Source organism: Ambystoma mexicanum, chromosome 3p (assembly GCF_040938575.1).
Source record: "Ambystoma mexicanum isolate Mex_15411 chromosome 3p, UKY_AmexF1_1, whole genome shotgun sequence".
Lineage (NCBI taxonomy): Eukaryota > Metazoa > Chordata > Amphibia > Caudata > Ambystomatidae > Ambystoma > Ambystoma mexicanum.
In genome coordinates, this window is record NC_090925.1 from 21,278,944 (window position 1) to 21,304,686 (window position 25,743).

A 25,743-nucleotide genomic window follows, 5' to 3' on the forward strand; every position below is an offset into this window, starting at 1 on the left:
AAGCACTTTACCTCCACCGATCACCATTACTGAACAAAATAGGCCTGGAGCTGGGTGAAGAGGGGAGTGGGTGCTGAACGATGCCAAATCCGAGGAAACGGGGATCATGGCTGGGGGTATGCAGGCCAGGAGCTGGAGAGCAGAGTCTGTGTAATACAAAACACTGGGAGGGAGCAGGCCGGGCTGAGGCAGCCCCGCCCAGCCCTGCCGCTCCCTCCCAGTGTTTTCTAACACTGACTGCTGCTGGCGCCAGGGTGTCGCGGGCTGCGGCAGTTGGCCGCCGGCCCGCCACATTTATCAAAGAAAGGTAACATTGAAGTGTTACCTTTTTCTGCATCTGCAGCGGGCCGGCGGCGGCGGGCGCGGGGCTGCATTTGCAAAGGATCTGTAAGTAACTTACTTACAGATCCTTTGCAACTTGCATCCGTCCGGTGAGGCCGAGGCCCTGGGGGCTCGTTCCTGAAGTGTGAAGCCCACGCCTGGGCTGAAACCGGCCCACGTGGGCTTCAGGAACCGGCCCCCAGGTCTCCAGCCATGATTTTGCATCGTCCACGGGCCGATTGGCCGACGACCCAGTCCAACGCTGCAGGTGAGGGAATGCAGGGAGGCGAGAGGCCTTATAAGAGGACAGAGGAGGAGTAGGAAGGAAGGAAGGAGCGAGCCTGGGAAGTTATTTTAGGGGCCATTATAGCATTTGCATAAACAGAACAGAGCTGAGAACAACTTTGGCCTATCAGTGGAACCCAAACACACACACCGCCTCTGCCGCGCTCCTCCCCTTCTCCCACTCTCTCTTCCTCACACGGTCATAACCGCCTCTTATTTCTTACACAACACCCCCTGCGAGCAGGCATCCTGGCCTTTACTCCAAAGGACCCCCCAGTGCATTTAAAAACAGAACCATTTGTAAACTTTTCTGTTTGATTGTTGGGGTGTGGGGATACGAGAGCCCCTGGTAGTGCGCTTTCGTAGCCAACATCTTCCACCTGTCACCTTACCCTGTTGGCAGCACACCCACGTTCAAGTGCTGGGCTCTGCAACCATGCCCTGGCCGCATTGGGCAGTGGTATACAAACTTTTTTGTCGAGCCCCCTGAGAAAACAGTTGTTGGTAGGCCCCCCCTCCCCGAATGCAAGGACTGCTTGTATTTTATATAAAAAGCAGTCAACTTTCTCTCTTTTTTAAAAGCCTCACCCTCAATAGTGCAATTAAATGATTTGCTCAGGACCACACGTTTTGGTTGTACCAGCAGTGCTGCAGTATGCGAAGAGACCACCCCTGTTCACTTTTACAGGCTCTTCTTTAAGCCACGCCCATCAATCAAGCCACGCCCATCAATCAAGCCCACCCACCCCGACAATTTCCTACCCCACTTAAAGAACTGCATGGGACCCTTGTGTTAGCAAGGTGGCAAGGGGTGCACATGGTGCTGGGCACGGCCCACCCTACCCCTAGGCCCCCACATAACAGATAGGCATGTGGTTTAAATGGGACAGAGTGTAAAAAAGGCCAAGGAGAATGGAGCAGGAATTGGCTAGGACAAAGATGATATAAAGGGGAAATGCTCTCTCCTGAAGTAAAACACACAAGGTCAATAAATAGCTGTGACAGGGCGACGTTAAAAGATGAACAAGAAACAGTTGTTCACAGATTTCTGTGGTAAACTCGGCAGCGTTCCGAGAGGATTTACTGCGTACGCACTCGCCCCCTCTGAGGTAGCGCGTCAGAAGGGAAAGTGGCGCGCATCGTGGCCGCGGGCACGTGCTGAGGTAACGCGTCAGACGGGAAAGTGGCGCGCGTCGTGGCCGCGGGCACGCTCACGCTGGGGTAAAGCGTCAGAAGGGAAAGTGGCGCGCGCAGTGGCCGCGGGCAAGCGAAAAGCGCGGGCGCTTGGGGGATGTCTCTGAGCTTGCGCAGTAGAGCGCACGCCGCGCGCCCGTGCTGCCCCTCTTCCGGTGGGCATGCGCACTAGATTCGCGCGGGACTCGGCCTCGAGGTGAGTAACGGAAATTGTGATGCGTCATGTTTCCCCTCTTGCCAGTGTGTGCCACATACATGCACCGAGGGCGTACATGTCAACACGCTAAGCAGGAGGGAGATTTCTTGAGAAATTCATTTCCACACAGGAGGGTTGGCGTGTATGCGAGGGCCCTCTGAGCTCAAACAGCCCACTATGCTAGTTGCTCATGTAGCTTCCCCTCCCAGCCTGGTTTTTGTAATAAATTGGCAGAGGTGGTAATTGGGTTTAAAGAGGGTTTTAATGTAGAGCCCCCAGAGCACAACTCACTCCAAGGGAAACCGCTGCAGAATCCTCACATCACATTCTAGATTGCATCACGGATTCTAAGCTAGGCATTTCACTACATTATTCCATAACATCCCCCCCCCCCTTATATGAAAAGAAAGGAAGATTAGGAAAGGAGGGGAAAGGAAGAGGTGGAAATTGAAGGTTGAATAAAAGCAACGAAAACAAAGTGTAATGTCTTAATTTAAACAGGTAAAAAGGATACATGTTTGTTTGTTTGTTTATTTTATTTGTATGGCGCTCCAAACCCAGAGGTAGAAGGGCGCTTAAGAATTTGGTTACAGAGTTGAGAAGTATCTGTGTGTTGCATACTTCGTACAGGTTTATAAAATATACATATATATACAGTGGTCAATAAACAGAACATATACAGTACGTACAATATACAATTTTCAGAATAAATACAGTGTCTAAGCCAGTATCCGCACGGGTCTAGAGTTAGTGGTATTATTCTTTGTTTAGCAGCCAGCTGATGACCTGCTTCCTAAAGATCTGGAAGGATTCGACAGTTTTGATGTTAAGCGGTAGGGAGTTCCAGAGTTGGGGGGCAAGCACTGTGAAGCTTACCCCTCCAGCTCTTTTTAGGTGGAACCTGGGCACTAGTAGGCAAAGAGTGTTGGAGGATCTGGTGAATCTGGTGGCAGGTTTCAGGGTGAGTTTATTAGCTAGATAAGGTGGTGCTAGGTGATTGAGGGCTTTGTACGTGAGGCAGATGATTTTTAAATCAATTTTTTGGCGTATGGATAGCCATTTGCAGGCTTTCCTAGTGGCAGAGATATGCTCTTGTCTGGGAATGTTGAGGGCTGCGCACAAGGCGTTATTTTGTATTACCTGCAATTTGTTGAGTACGGATTGATTAGCGCCTAGGTACAGGTTGTTACAGTAATCCAGTTTGGATTGTGTTAGGGCCCTGGCAAGGGTGAGGCAGCTGTTGGGTGATAGGAAGGGTCTGCTGGCCCTAATGAGCTTGCCGGTAAAGGCAGCGCCTGAGGCGGTCATATTGGTGTGTTTGCTAAGGTTGATGTTGGCATCTAGATAGAAGCCAAGGGTTTTTACGCTTTTGGCTATGGGAATGGAATGACCATCGATGGTGATATTATTATAGCTAGGGTCAAGATTAGTTAGAGTGTTGGAGGAGCCGACGATTAGGAGCTCTGTCTTCTCATCATTCAGGCAGAGACCATGGGAGGCCATCCATGCCTGAATGATGGAGAATATTTTGTTGATCCGGGCGGAGTCTTCTTGGTAATTACCAGAGATAATGAGGAGTATCTGGGTGTCATCTGCGTAGTTTGTGTAGGTGACACCCAGATGGTCCAGTTGGTCAAATAGAGGCTTTGTAAATATGTTGTACAAAGTGGGGGATACACAGGAACCTTGTGGGACCCCGCATGTGATGGGGATGGGGTCTGCTGCAGCTGTAGTGGAAAAGACTCGTATGGTTCTGTTTGCCAGGAAGGATTGTATCCATGTGATGGCAGGGGAGGAGAAGTGGACTGCGGTGGCAAGGTGATTACAGAGGACCTCATGGCTGACCAGGTCAAAGGCCGCTGAGAGGTCTAGGAGGAGTAGGATTGCGGCATTGCCTTTGTCTTTAATTTCATCAATCTGGCTTTTGAAATCAACAAGGGCGGTTTCAGTTCCGTGTTGAGGTCTGAAGCCAGATTGACGTATTCCTAGCAGTTGGTTGGATTCTAGGTATTCCTGAATTTGGATGTAGGCGACTCTGTCCAGGATTTTCAGTAGGAAGGGGACTGTGGTGATGGGCCTGTCGAGGGATTGTTTTTTCAGGAGAGGGAGAACCCATGATTGTTTTAAGTTGCTGGGGATAGAGCTATTGGTGAAGGATAGGTTGATGAGTTTGGTGATGAAGGGGGAGAGCTCTCTGGCTGCATCTTTTATGATCTGAGCCGGGCAGCTGTCTCCTTTACAGTTAGAGGGTTTCAGGGAGATGATGATTTTTTGAACTTCCGGGATGGTGACTTTTTTGCACGAAAAGCCTGCGCTAGTGTTGTTAGGTGTGGGTAGGCTAAGGTTGGTGACATTATTGTTGAAGAGTTGTTGCCGTTTGTTTTCGATTTTAGTTTGGAGTCCTAAAATTTTATTGTTGAGGGCGTTCTGGATGTTGGTGCACCAGGATTTGTCTTTCAGGCAGGTTTCCAGGGGCGAAATAGGGTTTTCTAGTTCCTTCAGAATTTTGAATAATTCTTCAGTGGAGGATCCTGCCTGAGTGATCCTGGTGTTGTATGTATCTTTTTTGGTCCGGATTATCTCGCTTTTGTAAAGTGAGGATAAGTTAGTGAGGTTGGATTTGTTTTCCGCAGTGGGGTTAGTCTTCCAGGTGTGGTGAGCCTTAGCTTTCTCTTTCCTAAGTAGTTTGAGCTCAGGGGTGTACCACGAGTTCAGATGAGCTTTGGGTTTAGCTTTGCGTATTTTCAAGGGGGCAACGGTGTCCATTGCTCTGGCCATGGAATCATTGAAGGTGTCGATCAGCAGGTTTAAGTCAGCGTTAGCTGGGAGAGCATTGAGGGTAGGTAAGACCAGTGGTAGTAGGGCTTCAGCAGTGATGTTGCGTTTATTCCTGGTGGGGCATGCTGGTGCCATGGGGTGCTTATTGGGCAGTACCTGATTGGTGTTAACCTCAAGGGGGATCATGTGGTGGTCGGTCCATGCCAGAGGTTGGGGGTCTTTGCAGGTTGTGTTGCAATTGTGGGTTGCTACCCAATCAAGGGTTCTGCCTTTTTGGTGGGTAGGGAGTACAATGAGTTGAGTGAGACCATGATCGGTTAGGACATTGGCTAGGGATGCAGCATGTGCATCGTTTGGGTCTTGGTAGCCGAGGTTGAAGTCTCTGAGGATCATGATTTGTGCTGTTGGTTTGGAAATTTCGGTGATGAGGGATGTGATGTCTTCTTCGAAGGTCCCAGGGGGACCTGGGGGTCTATATATGAGGTGGATGGTTATCGTGGCTGTGGGGGAGGTTTGTAGTTTGGTTGTGAGTAACTCGCAGGATGTGAATGCGACTGTGTCGGTTGGTCTAAGGCCTAGGGCGGATTTGGAAATGATTGCTACGCCTCCACCTCTGGCGTTTGGTCTGTCCGCTCTGAAGATAGTGTATTTGTCTGGGATGGCTAGCGATAAATAGGGTCCGGACGCCTCATGGAGCCAAGTTTCTGTTAGGGCTAAGAAGTCAAGGTCATTGGTAAGGATGATGTCTGCAATTTCTGTGGGGTGGGCAGCCAGGGATCTGACGTTGAGTAGGGCGCCTTTTAGTGGGGGAGGAGTGGGCTTGTTTGGTGCAATGTGCTTTGTATTAGTTTTGGTGTAAGGTCTGGAGTTAGGTTTAGAATTTGTGGTGGGGAGCCTGGAGCCTAATCTGTCATTGCGGGTTGTGATGTTGGGAATAAGGGAGAGGGGGGTTGGCCCGGGTGGCTTAAAGCGGGTGGGAGGTTTGGTGGTCATTTTGGTTTGGTTAGACTTAGCAATGGGACTGTGGTGGCTGTTGGTAGGTAGGCCATGGATGACGATGGATGTGGACGTGAGAGGGTGGTGGTAAGTGGAGGGGAAAGGGGGTGTGGAGGGTAGGAAAGGAGTGGGGCAAGGGATGGGGTGGTGTCTGGGGCACCCTAGTTTAGCTAGGCCGTCCTGGTGGGCTATGTAGCTATTGTTGCTACAAGGTACATTGTCCTGTATTAAGCAGAAAGGGAACATGGTTAGGGCGAGCCAGAAGATCATGGTCTGTGGATAGCGGTGGAGTCTAGTGGCGCTGGTGGGGAGCAGGCCAGACTAAGATAGATGGTGGCTGGTTAGAGTCGGGTAGAATCGGTCAGGTACAGCTTGTGCACTATAGTATCTTCATTGGATACAACTAGTTGTGAGGTTGGAGCATACAACAGGGGCACCTAGATGTGACAATTCCTGACATTGACTAAAATGCATACATCAGGGGGCTCCTAGGTGTGACAATTCCTGACATTGACTAAAATGCATACATCAGAGGGCACCTAGGTGTGACAATTCCTGACATTGACTAGAATGCATACATCAGAGGGTCTGTTAGCGACCATAGGGCACAACTCAGTTCTAGTGGTCTGTTAGCGACCATAGGGTACGACACAATTCTAGTGGTCTGTTAGCGACCATAGGGTACGACACAGTTCTAGTGGTCTGTGTGTATCTGCATTGCATCGCAGTATGGTTTGCCATGTGACCAGGTAGTTAATCACTTTAGTAATAGATAGTCATCATTAAAGATTTGACTGATTTTCCGGTTCCTCTTTGATAATCCCTTTGTTATAACATCAGTCCGACCATCTTGGCAATCATATGTAGCACTCTTGTTCATGTGATCCAATGTTCCTGCATTGCACTCATCTGCAGCACTCTTGTTCATGTGATCCAATGTTCCTGCGTTACAATCCTTATCAGTGTTGCATCTCCTGACATTCTCCTTGTCCAACTTGCCGGATAATTCTGTGTTGACATTTTTACTTGTGCTTGGCCTATTTAAGTCATACTCTTTCCTCACCACATCATTGGCCGACCATCTTTTACCATCCTCCAGCACAAGCGATTTGCCTTGACTACTAGTGACTCTTTTTGGTGATCTAAATCTGGATTCGCCTTCGAGTGCTTTCTTGGGTTCTCTGACACATACCCAATCTCCTTTTTTGATGGCCTTTTCTTTCACATTGTTCTTTAGGTCATAATACTCTTTATATTTTCTTTGTTTCTCCTTCACACTCCTTAATATCTGGTCCATGTCCAACCTTGCCTCACCAGTGTCCATGAACATCCAGGCCGGTCTCAATCGATTAGATGCTACTCTGCCACGCATCATGGTGAATGGTTCTACATCTGTGGTGGAGTGTTGTGTGAATCTATAAGCGCACACACAAAGCTTCTTTGTTTCCCTTCATGGAAGAGAATTAGATATTGCCAGCTGAATTACACTTTTGGCGAACTTATTCATTCTTTCGATCAGACCGTTGGCAATGGGATGGTATAACAAAGCTGTTATGTGGTCTATAGCCCCGTCTCTCAAGAACCCTTGAAATTCTAATGAAGTGAATTGTGACCCATTATCGGATACCAACTCCTTGGGGGTCACCTTCTCTGTTGAAGATTTCAGTTAAGAAATTCAAAACCCATTTAGACGTGTAGTCAACCAAGACTATAATATATATTTTGACTGGATCAAGATTTTCATATGGCCCCATGACATCAATAGCTAATTTGGACCATACACTGTCAGGAATCTCCACTGGTTGTAAAGGCTTTGTCCTCAAACTTTGGACTTGTCACTGGTTGCACATGCAGTACAATTTTTGACTAATTCTTCCGCTTCTCTCCACATGTTCGGCCACCAATAGTTACTCCTTACTCTCTTCTTGGTCAAACTCCTTCCCAGGTGTCCTTCATGTGCCAAAGCAAGTAGGCTCCCTCTTATTTGCACAGGAGGAATTATGCAATCTCCTCTATAAATATGTTCTTGGTCCATGGATAACTCCTCTTTAATTTGCACGAAATCTGCCAGGGATTGTTTGTAACCCTTCCAATCACAGGCTATGCTTTCCTTATCTGTATTTGTTCAGGGTGTAGATCAGTCACATGTTTCCATTCATCTTTGGCAATCCCAGTGTTCACAAATGCTATAATATCTTCTTCAATCGGATCAATGCCAGTCACCTGGCCAAATGGCAGTCTGGAAAAACAATCGGCCACCTGGTTTAGAGTGCCTGGAGTATGGTATATATGAAGATTATACTGCATTATATCAAGGAACCATCTCCTTATTCTTGGCGATATTAAATAAGGTGATTTAGACTGTAGAACATGGATCAGTGGTTTGTGATCAGTCTTCAAAATAACCGGTAATCCCCATATTAGGTTTCTGAAATGTTCTAAGATCCACTTCACTGCCAGAGCTTCTCTCTCGATGGTAATTCAACGCGGCACCTTTCAAAACTCTGGATGCAAAAGCAATCGTTACCATGTTTTTGTTCTGAAGTTGTTCCATCCCTCCTCCCAGACCAACCTTGCTGGCATCAACCAAGATTATTGTTTTGTCCTTCCATTCAAACATCCCTAAGGATGGTGTTTTGTTGATGTCCATCTTTATTTGTCTGAATTCGTTCTCACACCTTTCTGACCAAATATATTTTGCTGATCTTTTCATGAGATCCCTCATGCACTTGGTTTTGGTTGTATAGTCCTCAACACACTTGGCATAATACTCTGTCATGCCTAAGAAACTTCTTAGTTGATCTTTATTTTCTGGTTCAGGTATTCCTAAAATGGTATTCATTAGTTCCACCTTTAGGACTAATACCCCGTAAAATCAATAGAATGTCCCAGGTATGACACTTTGTCGCGTTTATTTTGCATTTATCCAACTTTAGTGTCAACCCACTCTTCTGAATTACTTGCAGGACTCCCATAAATTTGGCGTCGTGTTCCTCTTCGGTGCTGGCAGAGATCAGAATGTCCTCCTGAAAGCAATGTACTCCATCCAAGCCTCCAAATAAATGCAACATTAGCATCTGGAACGGTGCTGCGGCTGAGGCAAGGCCAAAAGGCATTCTCTTAAACATGAATGCCCCTGAAGTGGTGACAAATGACGTGAGACTCTTGGACCCCTCTTCCAAAGCAATCTGGTGGTAGGCCGAAGATAAATCCAAGGTACTAAAAAACTTGGCTGGTTTCATTGTTGTAAGTAATTCACTAATGTTAGGAAGAGGGTGCCTGTCTATCCATATGTTTTTATTAAGATCTCTCAAGTCCACCCACATTCTAATGGTGCCATTGGGTTTCTTTACTAAAACTATAGGGGCGAGCCATTCTGAGCTTTCAATGGACTCTATTATATTTTCCTCACAAAGCCTTGCCAGTTCTTTTTTTAACTCCTCTCAGAGATCAGAATTTCGTCCTGAAAGCAATGTACTCCATCCAAGCCTCCAAATAAATACGACATTAGCCTCTGGAACGGTGCTGAGGCAAGGCCAAAATGCATTCTCTTAAACATGAATGCCCCTGAAGTGGTGACAAACGACGTGAGACTCTTGGACCCCTCTTCCAAAGCAATCTGATGGTAGGCCGAAGATAAATCCAAGGTACTAAAAAACTTGGCTGGTTTCATTGTTGTAAGTAATTCACTAATGTTAGGAAGAGGGTGCTTGTCTATCCATATGTTTTTATTAAGATCTCTCAAGTCCACACACATTCTAATGGTGCCATTGGGTTTCTTTACTAAAACTATAGGGGCGAGCCATTCTGAACTTTCAATGGGCTCTATTATATTTTGCTCACAAAGCCTTGCCAGTTCTTTTTTTAACTCCTCTCTTGTGCCAATTGGTATGTATCTAACTTTGTGTGCTATGGGTACGGCACCTCTTTTTAGACCAATTCTGTGCTGAAATCCTTCTAATAGTCCAATGTTTTCACTAAACACTTTTGGAAATTGTTTTGCTAGTGCAGCCTTGATGTCATTATCGTCTTTCAACACGCTCAGGACTGGAACCTCTTCTCCCAGGTGAATTCTAACTCGCAGAGCAGCTTGTTCCCCCCCAACCTACTACCGATGAACCATCTTTAGCTATATGCAGTCTGCAGTATGTTTCTCTATCTTGGAACTTCAACTTGACCCAAGTGCAACCTTTATATCTATAGGGGTCTTTCCGTAGCCAGTTGCTCTTACCCCAGTACACTGTATGTCTTGCATCTTGCCAGATAATAGTACAGACAAGACCGTGAGTATCTGCACATGCGCATTGCCTTGATTGACAGACAGCATATTGTCTTGACTACTGTTCTCCTCAACAACTCTTACAGATCCTCTTGACATGTTGTTATAAGGGTACCTGTTGCCTCTGTCCATCCTGCCTCGTGTATTTTTACAGGCCTTAGCAAAATGCCCAACCTGACCACATCTATAGCACTCGACTGCGGCCGCAGGACACTCCTTGTCACTATCATTGTGTCTGTACCACCCACATTTCTGACAACGGTTCTGATATTGGTTACCATCATTCTGGAACCAGTTCTTGAATTGTTGGTGGTCATTTTCCTTACCATTGCCACCAAAGACTCTTCTAATTCATCCTTGGACTTTACTTGTACTAATTTAATTTCCTTATCCTCTGTCTTCTCGAACTTTGCTTTCATGCAGCGATCACCAAGCTCCATGCTCCTTGCTATCTCCATTGCCTGCTCACATGACGGGTTGTTGGTTTGCCATAGTCTCTGCTGAATGCATGAGTCTGCAACATTCAACACCAGCTGATCCCTTAAATACTCTTCCCCCACACCAGTGAAATTGCACGTGGACATGAGTCCTCTGAGAGATGCCATATACGCATCAATTGACTCGCTTTTCAATTGTCTCCTGGAAAAGAATTTGTATCTCTCTAATACAACATTGGTCTTGTTACCAAAGTGCTTGGCGAGCTTCCCTAGTGCACTTTCAAACTTGCGGTTGGTGTCACCCGAACCTCCCTCTGTATCATCCAACTCAGGAAGTGTTCTGAAAATACTTAGTGCTTCAGCTCCCACACAGTTCAGCAAGGTGGCCTCTTTTAGGTCATTGTTGTATTTGTTACCGCCAATAGCTCTCAGGTACACCTGGAAGCCATCAATCCACTGCTCCTAGGGACATGTAGGATTACCAGGGGATGGGAAGAACTTCATGGGTGCTTGGATGTGCTGCATGATGTGAATAACTGTGTTCAGACTGTAGTTGTTAGAAAACCACAAAAGAGAAGCAGCACACCCTTCTTTCGATAGAAACTTTCCCATAGGTTTAAATCATTTCGAGCTATTATTGGCTTGTCAGATCTTATTACTTTTTTACGGGTGCCGGGGAGAGAGAAAATGACTCTGGTATCAACAAGTCAACTATATACTGAAGAGAATGGAGTTCCTATTGATAATAGGAACTCCCGTCCCCTGCACACCTTTAGGTATTGGAATATGTCCAAACAATTTTCTGTCAGTTTACTTAACTTGTCCCAACAAGGTTTCAAAAGTTAGTGTCTATGCGCCATAATACTTTGTACTGGTAATGTATTAATTTCCCAAATCCCTACCAAGAATGAAGGAAATTATAATTTCACAAGAATAATTTAGTCAAAAAGAGAAATTTTACTCAAATTATTTGGATAGCATATCGGAGTTATATTCACTCCTTATTCACCATGAATCAAAACAAATTAATCAAATTCAATCAATAACCAAGAGCTCTACGCATTTCGAGAGTATGACCCTCTTCTTCAGGAGCAGTGATTTCTAAATAAACAATTTGTGACAATACTTTTCTTGTAACACCATTTCATCAACAACAATAATTTTCAACAATACTTTTCAAAAACAACAGTGAATTTCAAAAAGTCATTCTTTGTGTCTTGTGTCAAGCTTTCCATTGTGGAATTAAGGAAACGTCATCCTATGGCATATTTGTTCTTTTTCTGATGCTCTGTAAATAGTATTGATATGTGTTAGTGGTTTTCCTAATTAAAGCGGTTTGTTTAATTCAAACATCTCTAGCATTAACCAGGTTCCTACCTGTTCACTGATGCATGATATTCCCAGAATGTGATGGCTTGTCAAAGGGATGGATCTCTACAAAGGTAAGTATGGTACGTGTGATTATCCCCTTGGGTACGTTTCTCTAAGCAATATACATTGTATTCACATGATTTGATAGGTAATTCAGAGTTGCTCACATTTACTTATGTTTAAAAAGAATATAAAGTGTCTGCAGTCTGAGCACTTGAGATGAGGTCTAACTCTGTTAAGTAGCCCTAGCTAGTTAGTTGTTATTGTTTTTTGAGGGTGCTGCCTCCACAAGTGGCCTGCTGGCGTAAGGGGAATTGTTAAGACGGTACTTAACAAGTTATGTTTACTGCTGAGACAAAGGCCAACTCTTGAATGCTTTTATTTGATTTATTATCCCTGTAATGCTCTTCACATCACCCTGCAATCGCTTAGTTCAGAACAGTGGTAGATTTAGGTAGCCTGTGATTTCTGCTACCTCAGAACCCTTCTCAGGTCTTTTTCATGCCACCTGCGAGGCCAGCAAGGGAAGAAGATGCAGCCATTAACTTTGAGTGCAGGGAGATGGATGTTGTGATCACCACATGCATGTCCCCTCTCCGTGCATGCACATGTTGTCAGTGCAGCCGAGTTGCCGAAGAATGGAACAATGGGTACACAACATTGTCGTGGCTTTGGGCATTGTGGTGGGGATGTGAAGGAGCGAAATAGAGGGGTTTAGAAGCGGCTGCCCTTTTGACATGTTACTTCACAAACCCCTCCCAGCCCCCCCGCCACAGCGCTCAGTCAACTTGATGCTTGCTTGTGATCTCATCAATCCTTTCCTAACCCTCCTCAGCCTGGAGCCTGCCCTGGCTGAGGACTTTCCTTCTATGAGAGGACTTGCTGGTGACCGATGCCATACGGAACAGGCAACAACTCTCGGCACACTGGACCTTCCACCAGTGTTTGTTTGTTTTGTTTGTTTATTTATTTGTATAGCGCTCTTGACCCAGGGGTATATGTGCGCTTTGAGCATCAGGTTACAGGCAACAATAGGGATCAATAGTACAACAATAGTGTGGCATAAAAGGTTGACAAGAAAGGCAGTTAGTGCATAGATAGTGATAGGCAAAACACAATAAGAAGCATTTGAACATTGGGTGTGCATACATACATGGTTAGTTATTTGTTGAGTAACCAGGTGATGACCTTAGTTCTGGAGTGTGTGTGGATCTCTAAGCCCACACTCTCTTTACAGAATGCGAGCAATTAAATCACTTAATTTACAGTTACTGTCTTCCAGAGTCTTTTCCCTCAGCCTCCTTTCTTTTCCTCCATCCTTCCTCAATTATCTTCCTCCCGTTACTCTTTACCATCCCCAGTTTGCCTTTCTGTTTATCTTTTCCCTCCCATTTCTCTACTCTCACCCGCCCAACTTCCCTCCATTTTGATGGCCCTTTGTTAGAACATTTAAATTTCAGTAGTGCGGGAGGGCTGACCCTAAATTGACCAGTATCTAGGTATCAGTCCTCATTTGAGTGGGGTCCCTGTAGGCATAGTGGATATTTTTGACTTCGTTATAATTAGTCAAGCAGACCTCAAAATGTATACTCACCATTATCCATGGTCTACTTATAATTAATTCTTGGTGAGTAAGAAATGTTGTGCTGTATATACGTTCAGAACTGAGGAGGTGAGTGCATATGTATGCCTGGCTTCTACCCACATTATCTGGAGTTAATAAAGCCAAATGTGGTTCCGGTATATTATACTGAATAGTCAAGTGCGGGTGTTCCAATAGGAAAGCGAGTACCGTGTGATCACTGTAACCTTTGAAAGAAATTGCAAAGTTGTTGCAGAAAGGCATTAGCTCTCTCGAAATGAAAACGTGACCTGGCCTGTTCTGGCTTGCAACTTGAAATTTTATGCCAGAGTCAAAGTTGAGAGTGCCCCTGGCTTCTCAGTGTGGCAACACTTGAACACCCCAGCAGCTGCAGTCTTTTATATTTGTTTGATTGTACATTGAAAAAAGTGAGTGCATAACTGAGGCCCTTGACACATATCCTTTTAAAATGACCAAGGGGGTACTTTTGTATTGGTCCGAGCGGCAAAACAAGAAGTAAAAGCGAGGCGTAATGCGTTTATGGCTTTCTTTATCGCTATGGAACATTTCCATTTACTTTGGGGCTCATTCTCTATGGAAGCGTAACGTTCTTAAAAAGCATAAAAGCCTTGAGTACGGCTTTTACGCCTTGCATTAACATCACAACCATTTTCAACCATTTGTATGTATCTCATGACAAAGTTTGGCTATCAAGCAGCTTATATAGTGTACGCTCCAAAACAACGCTATCAGAGCAGCCTTAAACATTCCTAACAGAGTTCATATCTCCACCGCTAGGAAAAATATTCACTGGCTAAAAATCAAAGACAGGATTGCGCTCAAGACCTTATCCCTTACCTCCAAATGCCTCAACAACATAGCGCCCCCCTACCTGGTAAACAGAATCAACAAGAGAATCTCAAACCGACCCACCAGAATGACAAATTCCTACACATTAGTGGTGCCCAGATATAAAAAGAGCACAGCGGGCGGCTCCAGCTTCCCGGTCATAGCTGCTCAAACCTGGAACAAACTCCCCTTTGACCTCAGAATAGACCAACCCTACACTAGCTTCAGGCGTAAAGCCCTCACCTGGATTCGATCCCTCGACACTTAGCCCGTCCACCTTACCGCCACTTTTCCCAGAGACTGCGGATGTGCATAACCAGATTACAGGTCGCTAGACTACCTGCTCTATCTACATTTCTGTATTTTGTACTGCCTGTATATGCTCTCCTCTCCTCTCATCTGTACAACCTTTTCTTGTATTGTAACTAAGTTCTCAAGTATCCTTGTACTGCCTGCGCCCAGTTACTCTCGCGGGTTTGGTTTCTCTGCGCTATACCAAATAAACAAACAACAACAACAAACAACATACCAAGAGTTATTAGATTATGAAGAAGTTTTGAAATCGCATTGGGTTTGAACCAGTTGAACCAAGTGAATAGGATCACAGCCGAAACATGTGTTGGCTGTTTAATTTTCTGAATAACAGATGAATATATAAACTTTGGTTTAAAGAAAAACACAAGAGGGTTGGACTGCAAGGCATGAAATAAGCAGTGTCACAGAGCAATTTGCTATGCAATTCTGTAGGTTTGCTAATTAAAATGGCACTTGTGTAGCACAATTAGCTATTTAAGTTACCCTGTTCAATTTAAGCACAGCTCACCCTGCTTTCCTCTCTTGCCTTCAGAGCTCTCTCCACCCTCTTTTCTCTGTTCACTGCAAGTTCAAAGGGATTAATGGAGAGAGTGCAGCAGTAATCATTCCCTTCACTCATGTGCCAAAAGGCCTGTGTGGGAGTGCTATGCACATTTTAGTTTTATCTTTCAAGTAATTGCAAACCAGAAATAATTGGGATAATACTGTTATTAAGCTAACTGTAACCTGTCAGACAAACACCAGTATGTGTCATTTTTTGTTAAAGGCTTTCAATTCCTTTTCTATAAATGTAATAGGTTACATAATGCATAATTACAGTATTGCTACTGTAAAACACTGCATTGACTCCATGCTTTACAGTGAAGTGTATCTAAATCTCAGTGTCAACTAGATTTTCATTTATTTGGGAAAGATGCATCATATTGACTAGTGGACACCTTTGAAAATGTACATACCATGTGGCCAAATGCTTTGATGGCAAACCTAGTCCTGTCGCTTGCTGGTTACATACAGCTTGCAACTGGTGCGCAACCCATGATCTGATCCCATACTCCTTGACATTCTAACTTACCATGTTGGTTTATATCCGTTACCCTGAAAGTGAGATGGCTGCAAACTACAATATACTGCCTAGTTTGCCCAGTTCTCTGCCTGCTATGCCATTGACTCTGCTTAGTGTTTTACATAATGAATAATACACAAAGCTAACTTGATATCTACTTAATATAGCAATCAATATTTTCATCCGGTCTGGACATCTACAGACCTACTGCAGGACTGTACACTGTAGTTGGCCTCCAGAGCTCATTTTGCTCTATGATTATGATTGCATTATGTCTTTGCACCTGCAGTAGAGAGCTAGCGAAACTGTTTTAAGAGCCTTTTTATCATATCTATTTATGTGTGTCCGTTCATGCAGCTAACCTTTTTACAGACACTCATCCAGGGCTCGCAAAGTATTTTTGCCCACTCGCGTAGTTGAGTAGATTTTAAGAAGGCCCAGTACCATTTGCAGAGGATGTTGGAAACGTTTATTTAAACTTTACTTTGTTTGCAGTAAATGTCAAATACAAGTTTTGCTGTGCATGGCTGGCCTCTGGGTTGCAGCAGTGTGCCAAACTAAAGTGGGTCTGTGGTGACATGCACCATTTTACAGAAAGAATTTGCAAGGCCTGACTTATCTCACTAATGTCTTACTTCAGCGGTATACAAAACTGCTGTATTGTTGCTCATTTTATATCTTAGGTACAAGTATCTTCTGCTGGCATTAAAAACATTAGTACAAATTGCTAATCAAATGGGTTTGTTTGCTAATCAAGAAAAATGTAATTAGTAAACTCTGCTAATCAATTTTTGAAAACAAATGTATGCCTTGGACTGTTAATTACATTTGAATATTGATTTAAGTGATATTTCAAAGGGTGTATTGGGGCAGGTAGCCTGGGTCTAACATTACATATTATTTTTTGTCACTTTGGACTTAAGTCATAGACCAGCCTAGGATATTGCAAGCCCACCCCAGGTAACACATAAAGGTTGTTTGTCATTAGTTAACCTTAAATATAAGAGTTGGGAGAGTTAGCTTAAACTTGTAGTAGCCCAAGACCAGTTTTCTTGATTGTAGAGAAATCCAGTGGTAAATGCAGTCTGGAAAGGGTCATTTGAAGACAGCTTTTCCATTTGTTTAACAAGCATTGGCAATGTGTAGGCATGGAAAAGGCACTTGCCAGGCACAGACGTAGTGGTATTGACTGCCTATTGTTGGTAGCAGGTGCAAAATGGTGCGAGTTCCTGGGCATCTAATAGCAGTGCCTGGCAAAATCTTAAAACCTATGCACAAGCCACAAATGTTGACTTTGCCAATGTTTGTTTTAAACAGGACTTTAGTGCCTTTGCCAATGCTTATTTCTAACAGGACTTCAGTGAAGGACATGTAGAGTGCTTATAAATGGCGGAAGGCAGGCCTGTAAGACATTTTTGTTACACCAGTAGCAGGTTCACAACTCCAAATAAGTTATTAACTCTCAGAAGACTGTGTTGAACAAACGCTGGCAGGCACTTTGAATGCAAAGCCTGATGGTAAGGTTTGATTAAAGCAATCTCAAAGAGTTCCCACGAGGTGGCGTTTGGGTGGGCAAAGGGAGGAATGGTTGGGAACGGCCATAGCGATTAGCATGGCCATGGGCAGGCAATGGGTGACACATAACCAAACAACACCTACAGACTTGTTTCCCTCCCCATCTGTACTCCAATGCAATAGTTTCGGCGTATAGCTGTCGCACCTCAAAACTCAAATTAAAAACTGAGCATAAAATGAATGAGCAAAGGATATTTTGTCTGTTTTTACACTTTCATTTAACAGAGTTTTGTAAATGTATAACATTGTGTGCAGTGGTCCTAACGGTACATAAGTGCAAACGTTGGTGAGCCCCTGCATGCAGTTTACACTTAATTAAAACAACAAAAAAAAATACCCACATAGGTGGTTTAGATCATGGGGTACATTGAACAGTACTCCTTGACATCATCTGCTCTTGGCAATCCCTTTTTGTGAAAAGTTAAGACTATCAATGTTTTTTTTTTCTTACTGTTTTAATGCTTGCTGGCTCTTTATGGCAGTAACTGTGTTACGAATATGCTCTGTTTGCACACTCTAAAATAAGCCATGTTCCACATTGCAAGTAAATTATATTCCCATTTTTTGATGGATGATGACAGATCATTTGTTCTTTTGTTCTAGAACCATTGTGATTGGTCAACAACACAATGCAGTGCAAAAGAGGTTGAGGGATGAGTAGCGCGAGGCACAAAACTGGAAAGCTGTTGCAGTAGGTTGAGTGACTGTTGAAGAGGTCTGAGCTCAGTATTCAGAAAGTGGTTACAAATGCAGAATACACTTTTTACATCTATATTCTAAATGTAGGTCCATCTACAAATCTCTTCACCCTCTCTCGACCACCCTGAGATTGCATCTTGAATGGCTCACACCCCTTTTTGAAATCCTCGACCTGCCCTTAGGTCAGAATACATTAGCTGCTCTGTAAATGTACATAATGAGGTACTCTACAGTTCAACCAGATGCAAGGACTGATTACCTATGAGTAGTGGAGTAACCCCCCTTTCATCAACTGACAGGCCTTAACCACGCCCCAACCGGATGTCCCGCCCCTTGGGGTGTCCATGGCAACGCATGTCCCGCCTTAGCGGATGTCCCTGTGCTGTAGTGACGTCATGCGTTGTGTTGAGGGGCGTGGTGGTGTAGGAAAGGGTGATTCCTGGTGGTGATGTCTTGCATGAGGTAATATTTTGGGGGCTAGGCGTGTCCCAGCAGGGATGGTGACATCACAGGCGTGTCCCTGCTTTTTTTTGTAAGGCCTAACCTAACAGTGACATCATGGCTTGTGTTTAGGGCGTGGTGGTGTAGGAGAGGGTGTTTCCCAGTGGTGATGTCGTGCATGAGGTAATATTTTGGGGGCTAGGCATGGTCCAGCAGGGATGGTGACATCACGGGCGTGTCCCTGATTTCTTTTGTAAGGCCTAACCCAATAGTGATGTCATGGCTTGTGTTTAGGGCGTGGTGGTGTAGATAAGGGCGTTTCCCGGTGGTGATGTCGTGGATGAGGTAATATTTTGGGGGCTAGGCGTGTCCCAGCAGGGATGGTGACATCACGGGCGTGTCCCTGATTTTTTTTGTAAGGCCTAACCTAACAGTGATGTCATGGCTTGTGTTTAGGGCGTGGTGGTGAAGGAAAGGGTGTTTCCCGGTGGTGATGTCGTGCATGAGGTAATATTTTGGGGGCTAGGCGTGGTCCAGCAGGGATGATGACATCCCTCTGGGGTCAAGGTCCAGGGTTTTGATGAGATGATGTAGGTATGAAGTTGTGATGTCAGGGGGGCAGGCCGGGGGGCGTTGTGGGGGTGATGTAGTAGTGGGTCCTCCCCTAGGGGTGGAGTATGGTGTATATATACAGAAGGAGCTCTGGAGAGAGGTAGACGGCGCTCTTGGAGTCTGACTGTACTATTTGCATAACGCTTACAATAACCCTGAATCATGAAGCGTTACAGCTACTACTCTAAGAATACAGGAGGGGAAGACGTCAGCAACACCGCTGAAAAGGCTGATAGTCCTAGAAGTCCGACAACAATAATTCCTGTAGCTGATGAGGAATCGCAAGGTCCCACTTATAGTGGAATGGCGTATGAGGATGAGTTGAGCCAGGGCATTTTTTTAATGAATCTGGGTGATATGACACCTCCTGATTCTTATCCCTTTAAAGATGCTGATGGTGTAGAGGCTGGTATTATGGATGCAGACTATACAGAGGCCGATTTGAAGGCTTTGGACAAATCTATGAAGACTTTTGAAGAGCCTTTGTATGCGGATCTGGGGGTTTTGGACGAGCTGTTTCCAGAGGTAGCCATGACCCCGGAGTTGGAAACAAGCGCCGATGAAGATAGGCTGTTTATGGAGACAGCTGATGCTGTGGAGGCCGGTTTGTCTATGGATGCAGCTGTTGCTATGGAGGCGGGGGGACCTGTTCTGTGTAAATTGGTATGTAGGAAAAGGGGTGTGTGTGTGTGTGTGTGTGTGAACTATGTGTTAAAAAAAAATAAAAAATAAAAAAATATATATATATGTATTGAAGAGTTACATTTCTTTCTTTTTTGAATTGCAGAAAATGGCAGATAAAGTTGACGGTACTGAAAGTCAGCGGTCTTCATTTAATACCGTCAATTTTTACTGTGTGTGCTGTTCTAAAATGATCGAAAGTCCAGCAACACAAGCCCGCAATATGTGTAAGAAGTGTGTTTGTTTAAAGCGCTTTGAAAGTTCTGATGAAGAAGAAGAAGAAGAAGCTATGACTTTTTTGGAAACTTCAACTGTTCAGGCTTTTGCGGCCTGTGTAGTGAAAGTATGTTTGAAGCGTGATTATTACCGCTGGTGTTATGGACATAAAAGCGATGACCCGCAACAGGATGCTCATGGCTGTTTACTTCTGAATTATCACGCTAGAGCAATACGTCGGATATGTTTTCTGTTGAATTCATATAAAGGTTTTCAGCTGCTTAAAGCTGTATATAAAGGCATGGGCATGCGTGTACATGCTAGTATGGAGAGTGTTCTATCTAAAACATGGATAGAAATATACCATTGCCGCAATCCCGAGAAAAAATTGAGATCTTTACACATGGCTGGTCCTGTGCGTTTTAGAAACAGGGTAGCCCGTTTAATGGATAAAGATTTTTGTGACCTATACACTTTTGGGAATCCCCTGAAGCCATGTGTAGCACGCCGTAAACTGTTTTAAAGAGAGAGGAGAAATAAACAGAGTTTTGTTTCTTATATGTGTATATTTGTTTCTAGGATAAGATTTCTGAAGGGCCAGCAAGGTGTGTGGATCGTAAACTGAAACCGGGCCGTGTATGTGTGGAAAAACTGTTATACGCTATGCTGAAAGAGCGGATATCGGAAATTGCCCCAGATACCCTGAAATATCTACAGATACCTACCCCCTGACCAGAGCTAATTTGTAAAAGTTTGATGTGTATAGGTAACATATGTACCAACACATGGCTCCCGGTATTGGATGAATACTGGCATTTGTACAAATATGATGTGGGTTCTTTATATTTACACCCTAGAGAGGTGTTACATCAGCTGTTGGAGCAATTGTATGAACATTACTTTAGCATTAAAGGATACGTTTTACAGGACCGCGAATTGTATGAACTTTTAAATGCCTCAAGTGTTTTATGTATACAGAGTTATATGCGGGGGGAACGGGGAGTTTTGTATAATGCTATTTATAAGGCTGCAGAAAAAATATCAAAAAGGGTCACGTTGTGCCAGACGCTATATGTATAAGAGTTGTAATAAAATCATCTTTCACCCATTATGCCTTTGTTTATTTTTTGAAGTGTTTCAGCGGTGAACATCTCTTATTGAAGCATGCATGAAAGCTATTATGATGAAAGCGGTGTTGGCAGTTATGGGGGTGTTGATGCTCTTTATAAAAAATTACAACATGACAAGAAACCTATCTCACGCGGAGCTGTTAAGGAATGGTTATCTGGTGAAGAGGCATATAGTCTTCATAAAAATGCTAGAAAACGTTTTAACAGAAGAAGAACAGTGGTTTCCCAAATAGACGAACAATGGCAGGGTGATATTGTGGATATGCGGACCTATGGGAAGCAGAACGACGGGGCGCAGTACATCTTGACGGTTATTGATATTTTATCAAAATACGCCTTTGCCGAAGTGTTGAAGGTTAAGACTGGATCAAGAGTGACGGCAGCTTTTAAACATGCCTGTAAAATTACAAACGGATGCTGGTAAGGAGTTTTTAAATAGACCCTTCCAAAATCTTTTAAACAACATAACGTGTATCATTTTGTAACGTATAACGAAGTTAAGGCGGCTGTTGTTGAGCGCTTTAATAGAACCTTAAAATCTAAGATTTGGCGATATTTTACAGCAAAGAATACACATCGTTATGTGGACGTATTACAACGTTTCATAGAGGCGTACAACCATAGCTATCATCGCTCTATAAAAATGACTCCAAATTCTGTAACGTCTGAAAATTCTCTTACTGTTTGGAAAAACTTGTACGCTGACATGGTAACGAAGAAGGTCAAGAAACCATCCTTTTGCGTGGGGGACCATGTCCGAGTTTCTAAGCTTAAAGGTGTCTTTACAAAGGGGTATCAGCAATCATTTACGGATGAAATATTTATAGTGACCAAAGTAACTGTGAAAGAGGGGGTTTACGTCTATCAGCTGGTTGATTATGATGGTGATGGTGTGAGCGGTAATTTTTATACCGACGAGTTACAGAAGGTCACCAATGAGCCCCAACGCTTTTATAGGGTTCAGAAAATTCTTCAGAGTAAAGGTATAGGAAATAAAAAACAAAGTCTGGTAAAATGGACAGGGTGGCCTGAGAAATTTAACAGTTGGGTTAGCGCTTCATCTCTTAAGGATCTACAAAGCAAAGGCGCTCCCTGAGAAGATGGAAAGCAGTGGATTTTATATCACCTTACCCAGTAACACTTCTCACGATACATTTCCAAACAATGAAATATCAAATTATTGTGTTAAAATGGCTAAACCCGTTGATTTACAAGGATTGTGGGAAGCGGGTCTAATGGAGATTCAATACCCCCATACCTGTGACACTGTGTCTAGAAGAGAGGCCAAATTTACCATCAAACGTGAAGGTCCTATTGAACTGTTACATGCCGGTTTTCCTCATGGATTTTACAGCAGTATACAAGTTTTGTTAGAGGCTATCAATAAAAGTCTCGCAAACATTGAACGCTATTCTGATATACAATTGTTTCTGGATAAGGTGCAGAGAAAAGTATTTCTAAAATCGACGGATCTTACCACCGAGTTTATATGTACTGGGAAACGTTTTCGTGTTTTGGGAACCGTTCAACATGTAAAAAGTACTAAAGATTTGGACAAAACACGTGCTGATATTGATGGGGGATTTTACAGTCTTATGATCTACAGTGATATAGTAGAATATCAAAGGGTCAGTGACTCGTACGCCCCGCTAATGAGAACAGCCCAGGTCAAAGGTGAAAATAATGGCATTGTTAATATACAATATATTAAACCTGATTATATACCGGTTTGTAAGAGTCATTTTGACACTATCAATATACAGATAAGGGATGATCAGGGGGAGTTGGTGTCATTTAAATACGGGAAGGTCCTAGTGAAACTACACCTACGTCCTAGGCGAGAAAAAGACTATTAAAAAACATGGTATTTATGAAAAACTATAGGGAGCCGTACGTTTATAGGGATTATTACCGCCGACAAGCTGGTTATGGCAATAAACCTTACTTTCAAGGGGCACCCGTTATGTATGGTGCGGGTTTCGGAAGTATTTTTAGAAGCCTCTTTCGAAGGGCTATGCCGTTTCTACGAAAGGGGTTTGAATTAGCCAAACCACATGTGAAAACAGCAGCCACAAATATTGCTAAAGAGGTGGTGTCTACGGCTACAACATCCATTGCAAATCGTTTTAACCAACCACTGCAAGAGGGTTCTGGGCTGGTTTGTGTGAAAAACAACATCAAACAAAAGATAGAGGAAATCACTGCACAGATGGGGCCCTCCAGGAATGCATAAAAAACTAGGATCAGCAACGAAAACGGCTCAGAAGAGAAAAAGAACTCGCAAGAACAGATCGGTCAAGAAAAAAAAAAACAGCCCCGGCATTAATATTTTCTAAAAGATGGCGTTTATCCATTGTGCGTCGGGGAATGTGTGAAATCTGAACTCGATCTGTTTGCTGTACCCCCGACACAAACTAGCATTGAAAACAGCTTTTTCATGGAAGTGGCTCCCCTTGCTGCACTAGCGCCTATAGAGTTTTATATATCAGGCTCAACAGAGATGTATCTGGATTTAAATGACATGTTACTTTACCTCACTTGTAAAATAACAAAAGCTGATGGATCAGCTATCCCTGCAACGGCTAAAGTTGCTACGATTGCTTACCCTGTGGCTACCCTCTTTAATCAAGTGGATATTACTCTAGGCGACCGGCTGATTACACAAAGCGACAACATGTATGCGTACAGGGCCTATATAGAAAGCATTTTGAACTACAGCAATGACGCTTTGGACACTCAGTTTACAGCGGGGCTTTTCTATAAGGACACAGCAGGCCATATGGAGTATTATGCTCTAGATGGGGCTAATGCAGGTTTTATAAAAAGAGCTACACATGCCAGAGGGAGCAGAAATTTTGATTTACTAGGCCGTCTACACTCCGATCTATTTTTCCAGGAGAAACTAATGGTAAACGGCGTTGATCTGAAAATTAAACTTTCTAGAAATAAAGATGCTTTTTGCCTCAACAGCGATGATGCTGAAGCCTACAAGCTGATTATAGTATCAGCTAGTTTATTTATTAAAAGGGTGAATGTGTCACCCACGGTCAGATTAGCTCATGCTGATGCTCTACAAGTATCAAACTTAAAATATCCGGTGGAGCGGACATCTTTGAAAATTTTCAGTGTTCCAGCGGGTAGCCGTGTCGCCAGTCAAGATAACTTATTCCTTGGACAGTTACCGAAAATAATCATCATTGGTTTTGTGGACAACACAGCTTTTTCTGGGGCTTACGCCAGCAACCCTTTTAATTTTAAACATTACAACATCAACTACGCAGCTCTTTTTAAAGACGGGGTCGTTATAACGTCTAAAGCCTACAGTCCCAGTTTTCAACAAAAAAATACAATTAGGGAGTATTTGGGACTTGTCTCCATCAGCGGTAAACATCTGCATGATAAAGGTTTTGTGATACCCCGGGACGATTATGATGGGGGTTATACTCTCTTAGCTTTTGATTTGAGACCTGATAATACATCAACCGGCCATTATAATCTTATTAGAAATGGTAATCTACGCATAGAAGTACGCTTTGCTGCAAATTTACCCAACACAGTGAATCTAATTATTATGGCTCTATTTCACTCGGTCATGGAACTCAACAATCAACGACAAGTCCTGTACGACATGTAATGGATACTTACCAGATCAAGCGTTTTCTAAGTAAAGACAAACACGCTAAGAAAACATTCAAGGGTGTGTATTCATGTGATAACCTTCCAAGAGACATAAGTAATGAGCGACCCATTAGTCTTGTGGCGAACACCGATCCCCAAGATCAGGAAGGCACCCATTGGATAGGTATGTTTATAAACAAGGATACAATAACAGTCTTTGACAGCCTGGGGTGTTTCCCAAGCCACCCCATATACAGAGGCGCTATCCTGGACTATGTGAAGGATATAGCACCCGTTATACATTATAATAAAACACCTGTGCAACATCCTGAAGACATCACGTGTGGCCAGCACTCCTGTTACTTTGTATCTAACATGTCTGAGAAACACTCGCTGATAAGGGTTATGCACACCTATTCACTGGACCTCCGGAAAAATGATGTCATGGTTACTGCTTTTGTGAATAAGAACAGCTTTCGGAGATCCCCTGTAAATGTTTTTGATCGTTGGCAAAAATGTACTCTTATTACTAAACCTTAAATTGTGTACACATATAAATAAACACATTTTCTTTTTAATTGAAACAGGCTTTTTTGTCTTATTTTTTCATTTATTTAATATTTTATAAACATGTTAGACATGATCAAAATGATTAGACATAACGCCTTTGAAAGTATGAATAATATTTTTATTGCAATGAACTTATTTTTTTACTTTTTTTTGTAGACTGGAAAAGTAATAATAGTAAAAAAAAAAAAAAAAAAAGATATACATGTATATACATATTTTACAACGGTTAAAGATTTTGTTAAAAAAAAAAATGAGGTTACACGTTAAACCAAGAGGCTCGTTTACTGGCTTTAATTTTTTTTTCTTTTTTTTATTGACATTTCAGATGATTCAATAGCTGCTGTTAAAGGTTTGATCTCAGAGTCTTTTAAATTTTCCAACAGTTCGTGATGTCCCATATTTCCAATTAAAGTTGCGGGCAGGTTCACATCGGCAGCTGCTTGCATAAACAGGTCCCAACCTCGAGGTCTTGTGTGTCTTCCAAAAGCCTGAGGGCTGGTAATGCTGCGAACTAAATCGTGAACATTTGATCCTT

General features: G+C 43.4%; 2 protein-coding genes across 4 annotated transcripts in view; both read left to right on the top strand.

The window, feature by feature from the left end:
- The first annotated feature begins 1,890 nt into the window (after nucleotides 1-1,890).
- Nucleotides 1,891-25,743, top strand: part of LOC138580086 (protein FAM118A-like) — a 1,834,209-nt gene continuing 1,810,356 nt past the window's right edge. For all 3 annotated transcript variants that reach the window (XM_069650357.1, XM_069650354.1, XM_069650353.1), the window contains exons 1-2: nucleotides 1,891-1,996; nucleotides 11,846-11,928. The gene's annotated coding sequence lies outside the window, so the exon portion shown is untranslated. The remainder of the gene's footprint in view (nucleotides 1,997-11,845; nucleotides 11,929-25,743) is intronic.
- Nucleotides 23,521-24,654, top strand: LOC138579671 (uncharacterized protein F54H12.2-like). Its single transcript, XM_069649911.1, has one exon. It carries the CDS (start codon nucleotides 23,521-23,523, stop codon nucleotides 24,652-24,654), a length of 1,134 nt encoding a protein of 377 aa, XP_069506012.1.

Bases quoted from the DNA above. Each gene is read 5' to 3' on its own strand.
- LOC138579671 (XM_069649911.1), top strand. From the start codon at position 23,521: ATGTATCTGGATTTAAATGACATGTTACTTTACCTCACTTGTAAAATA.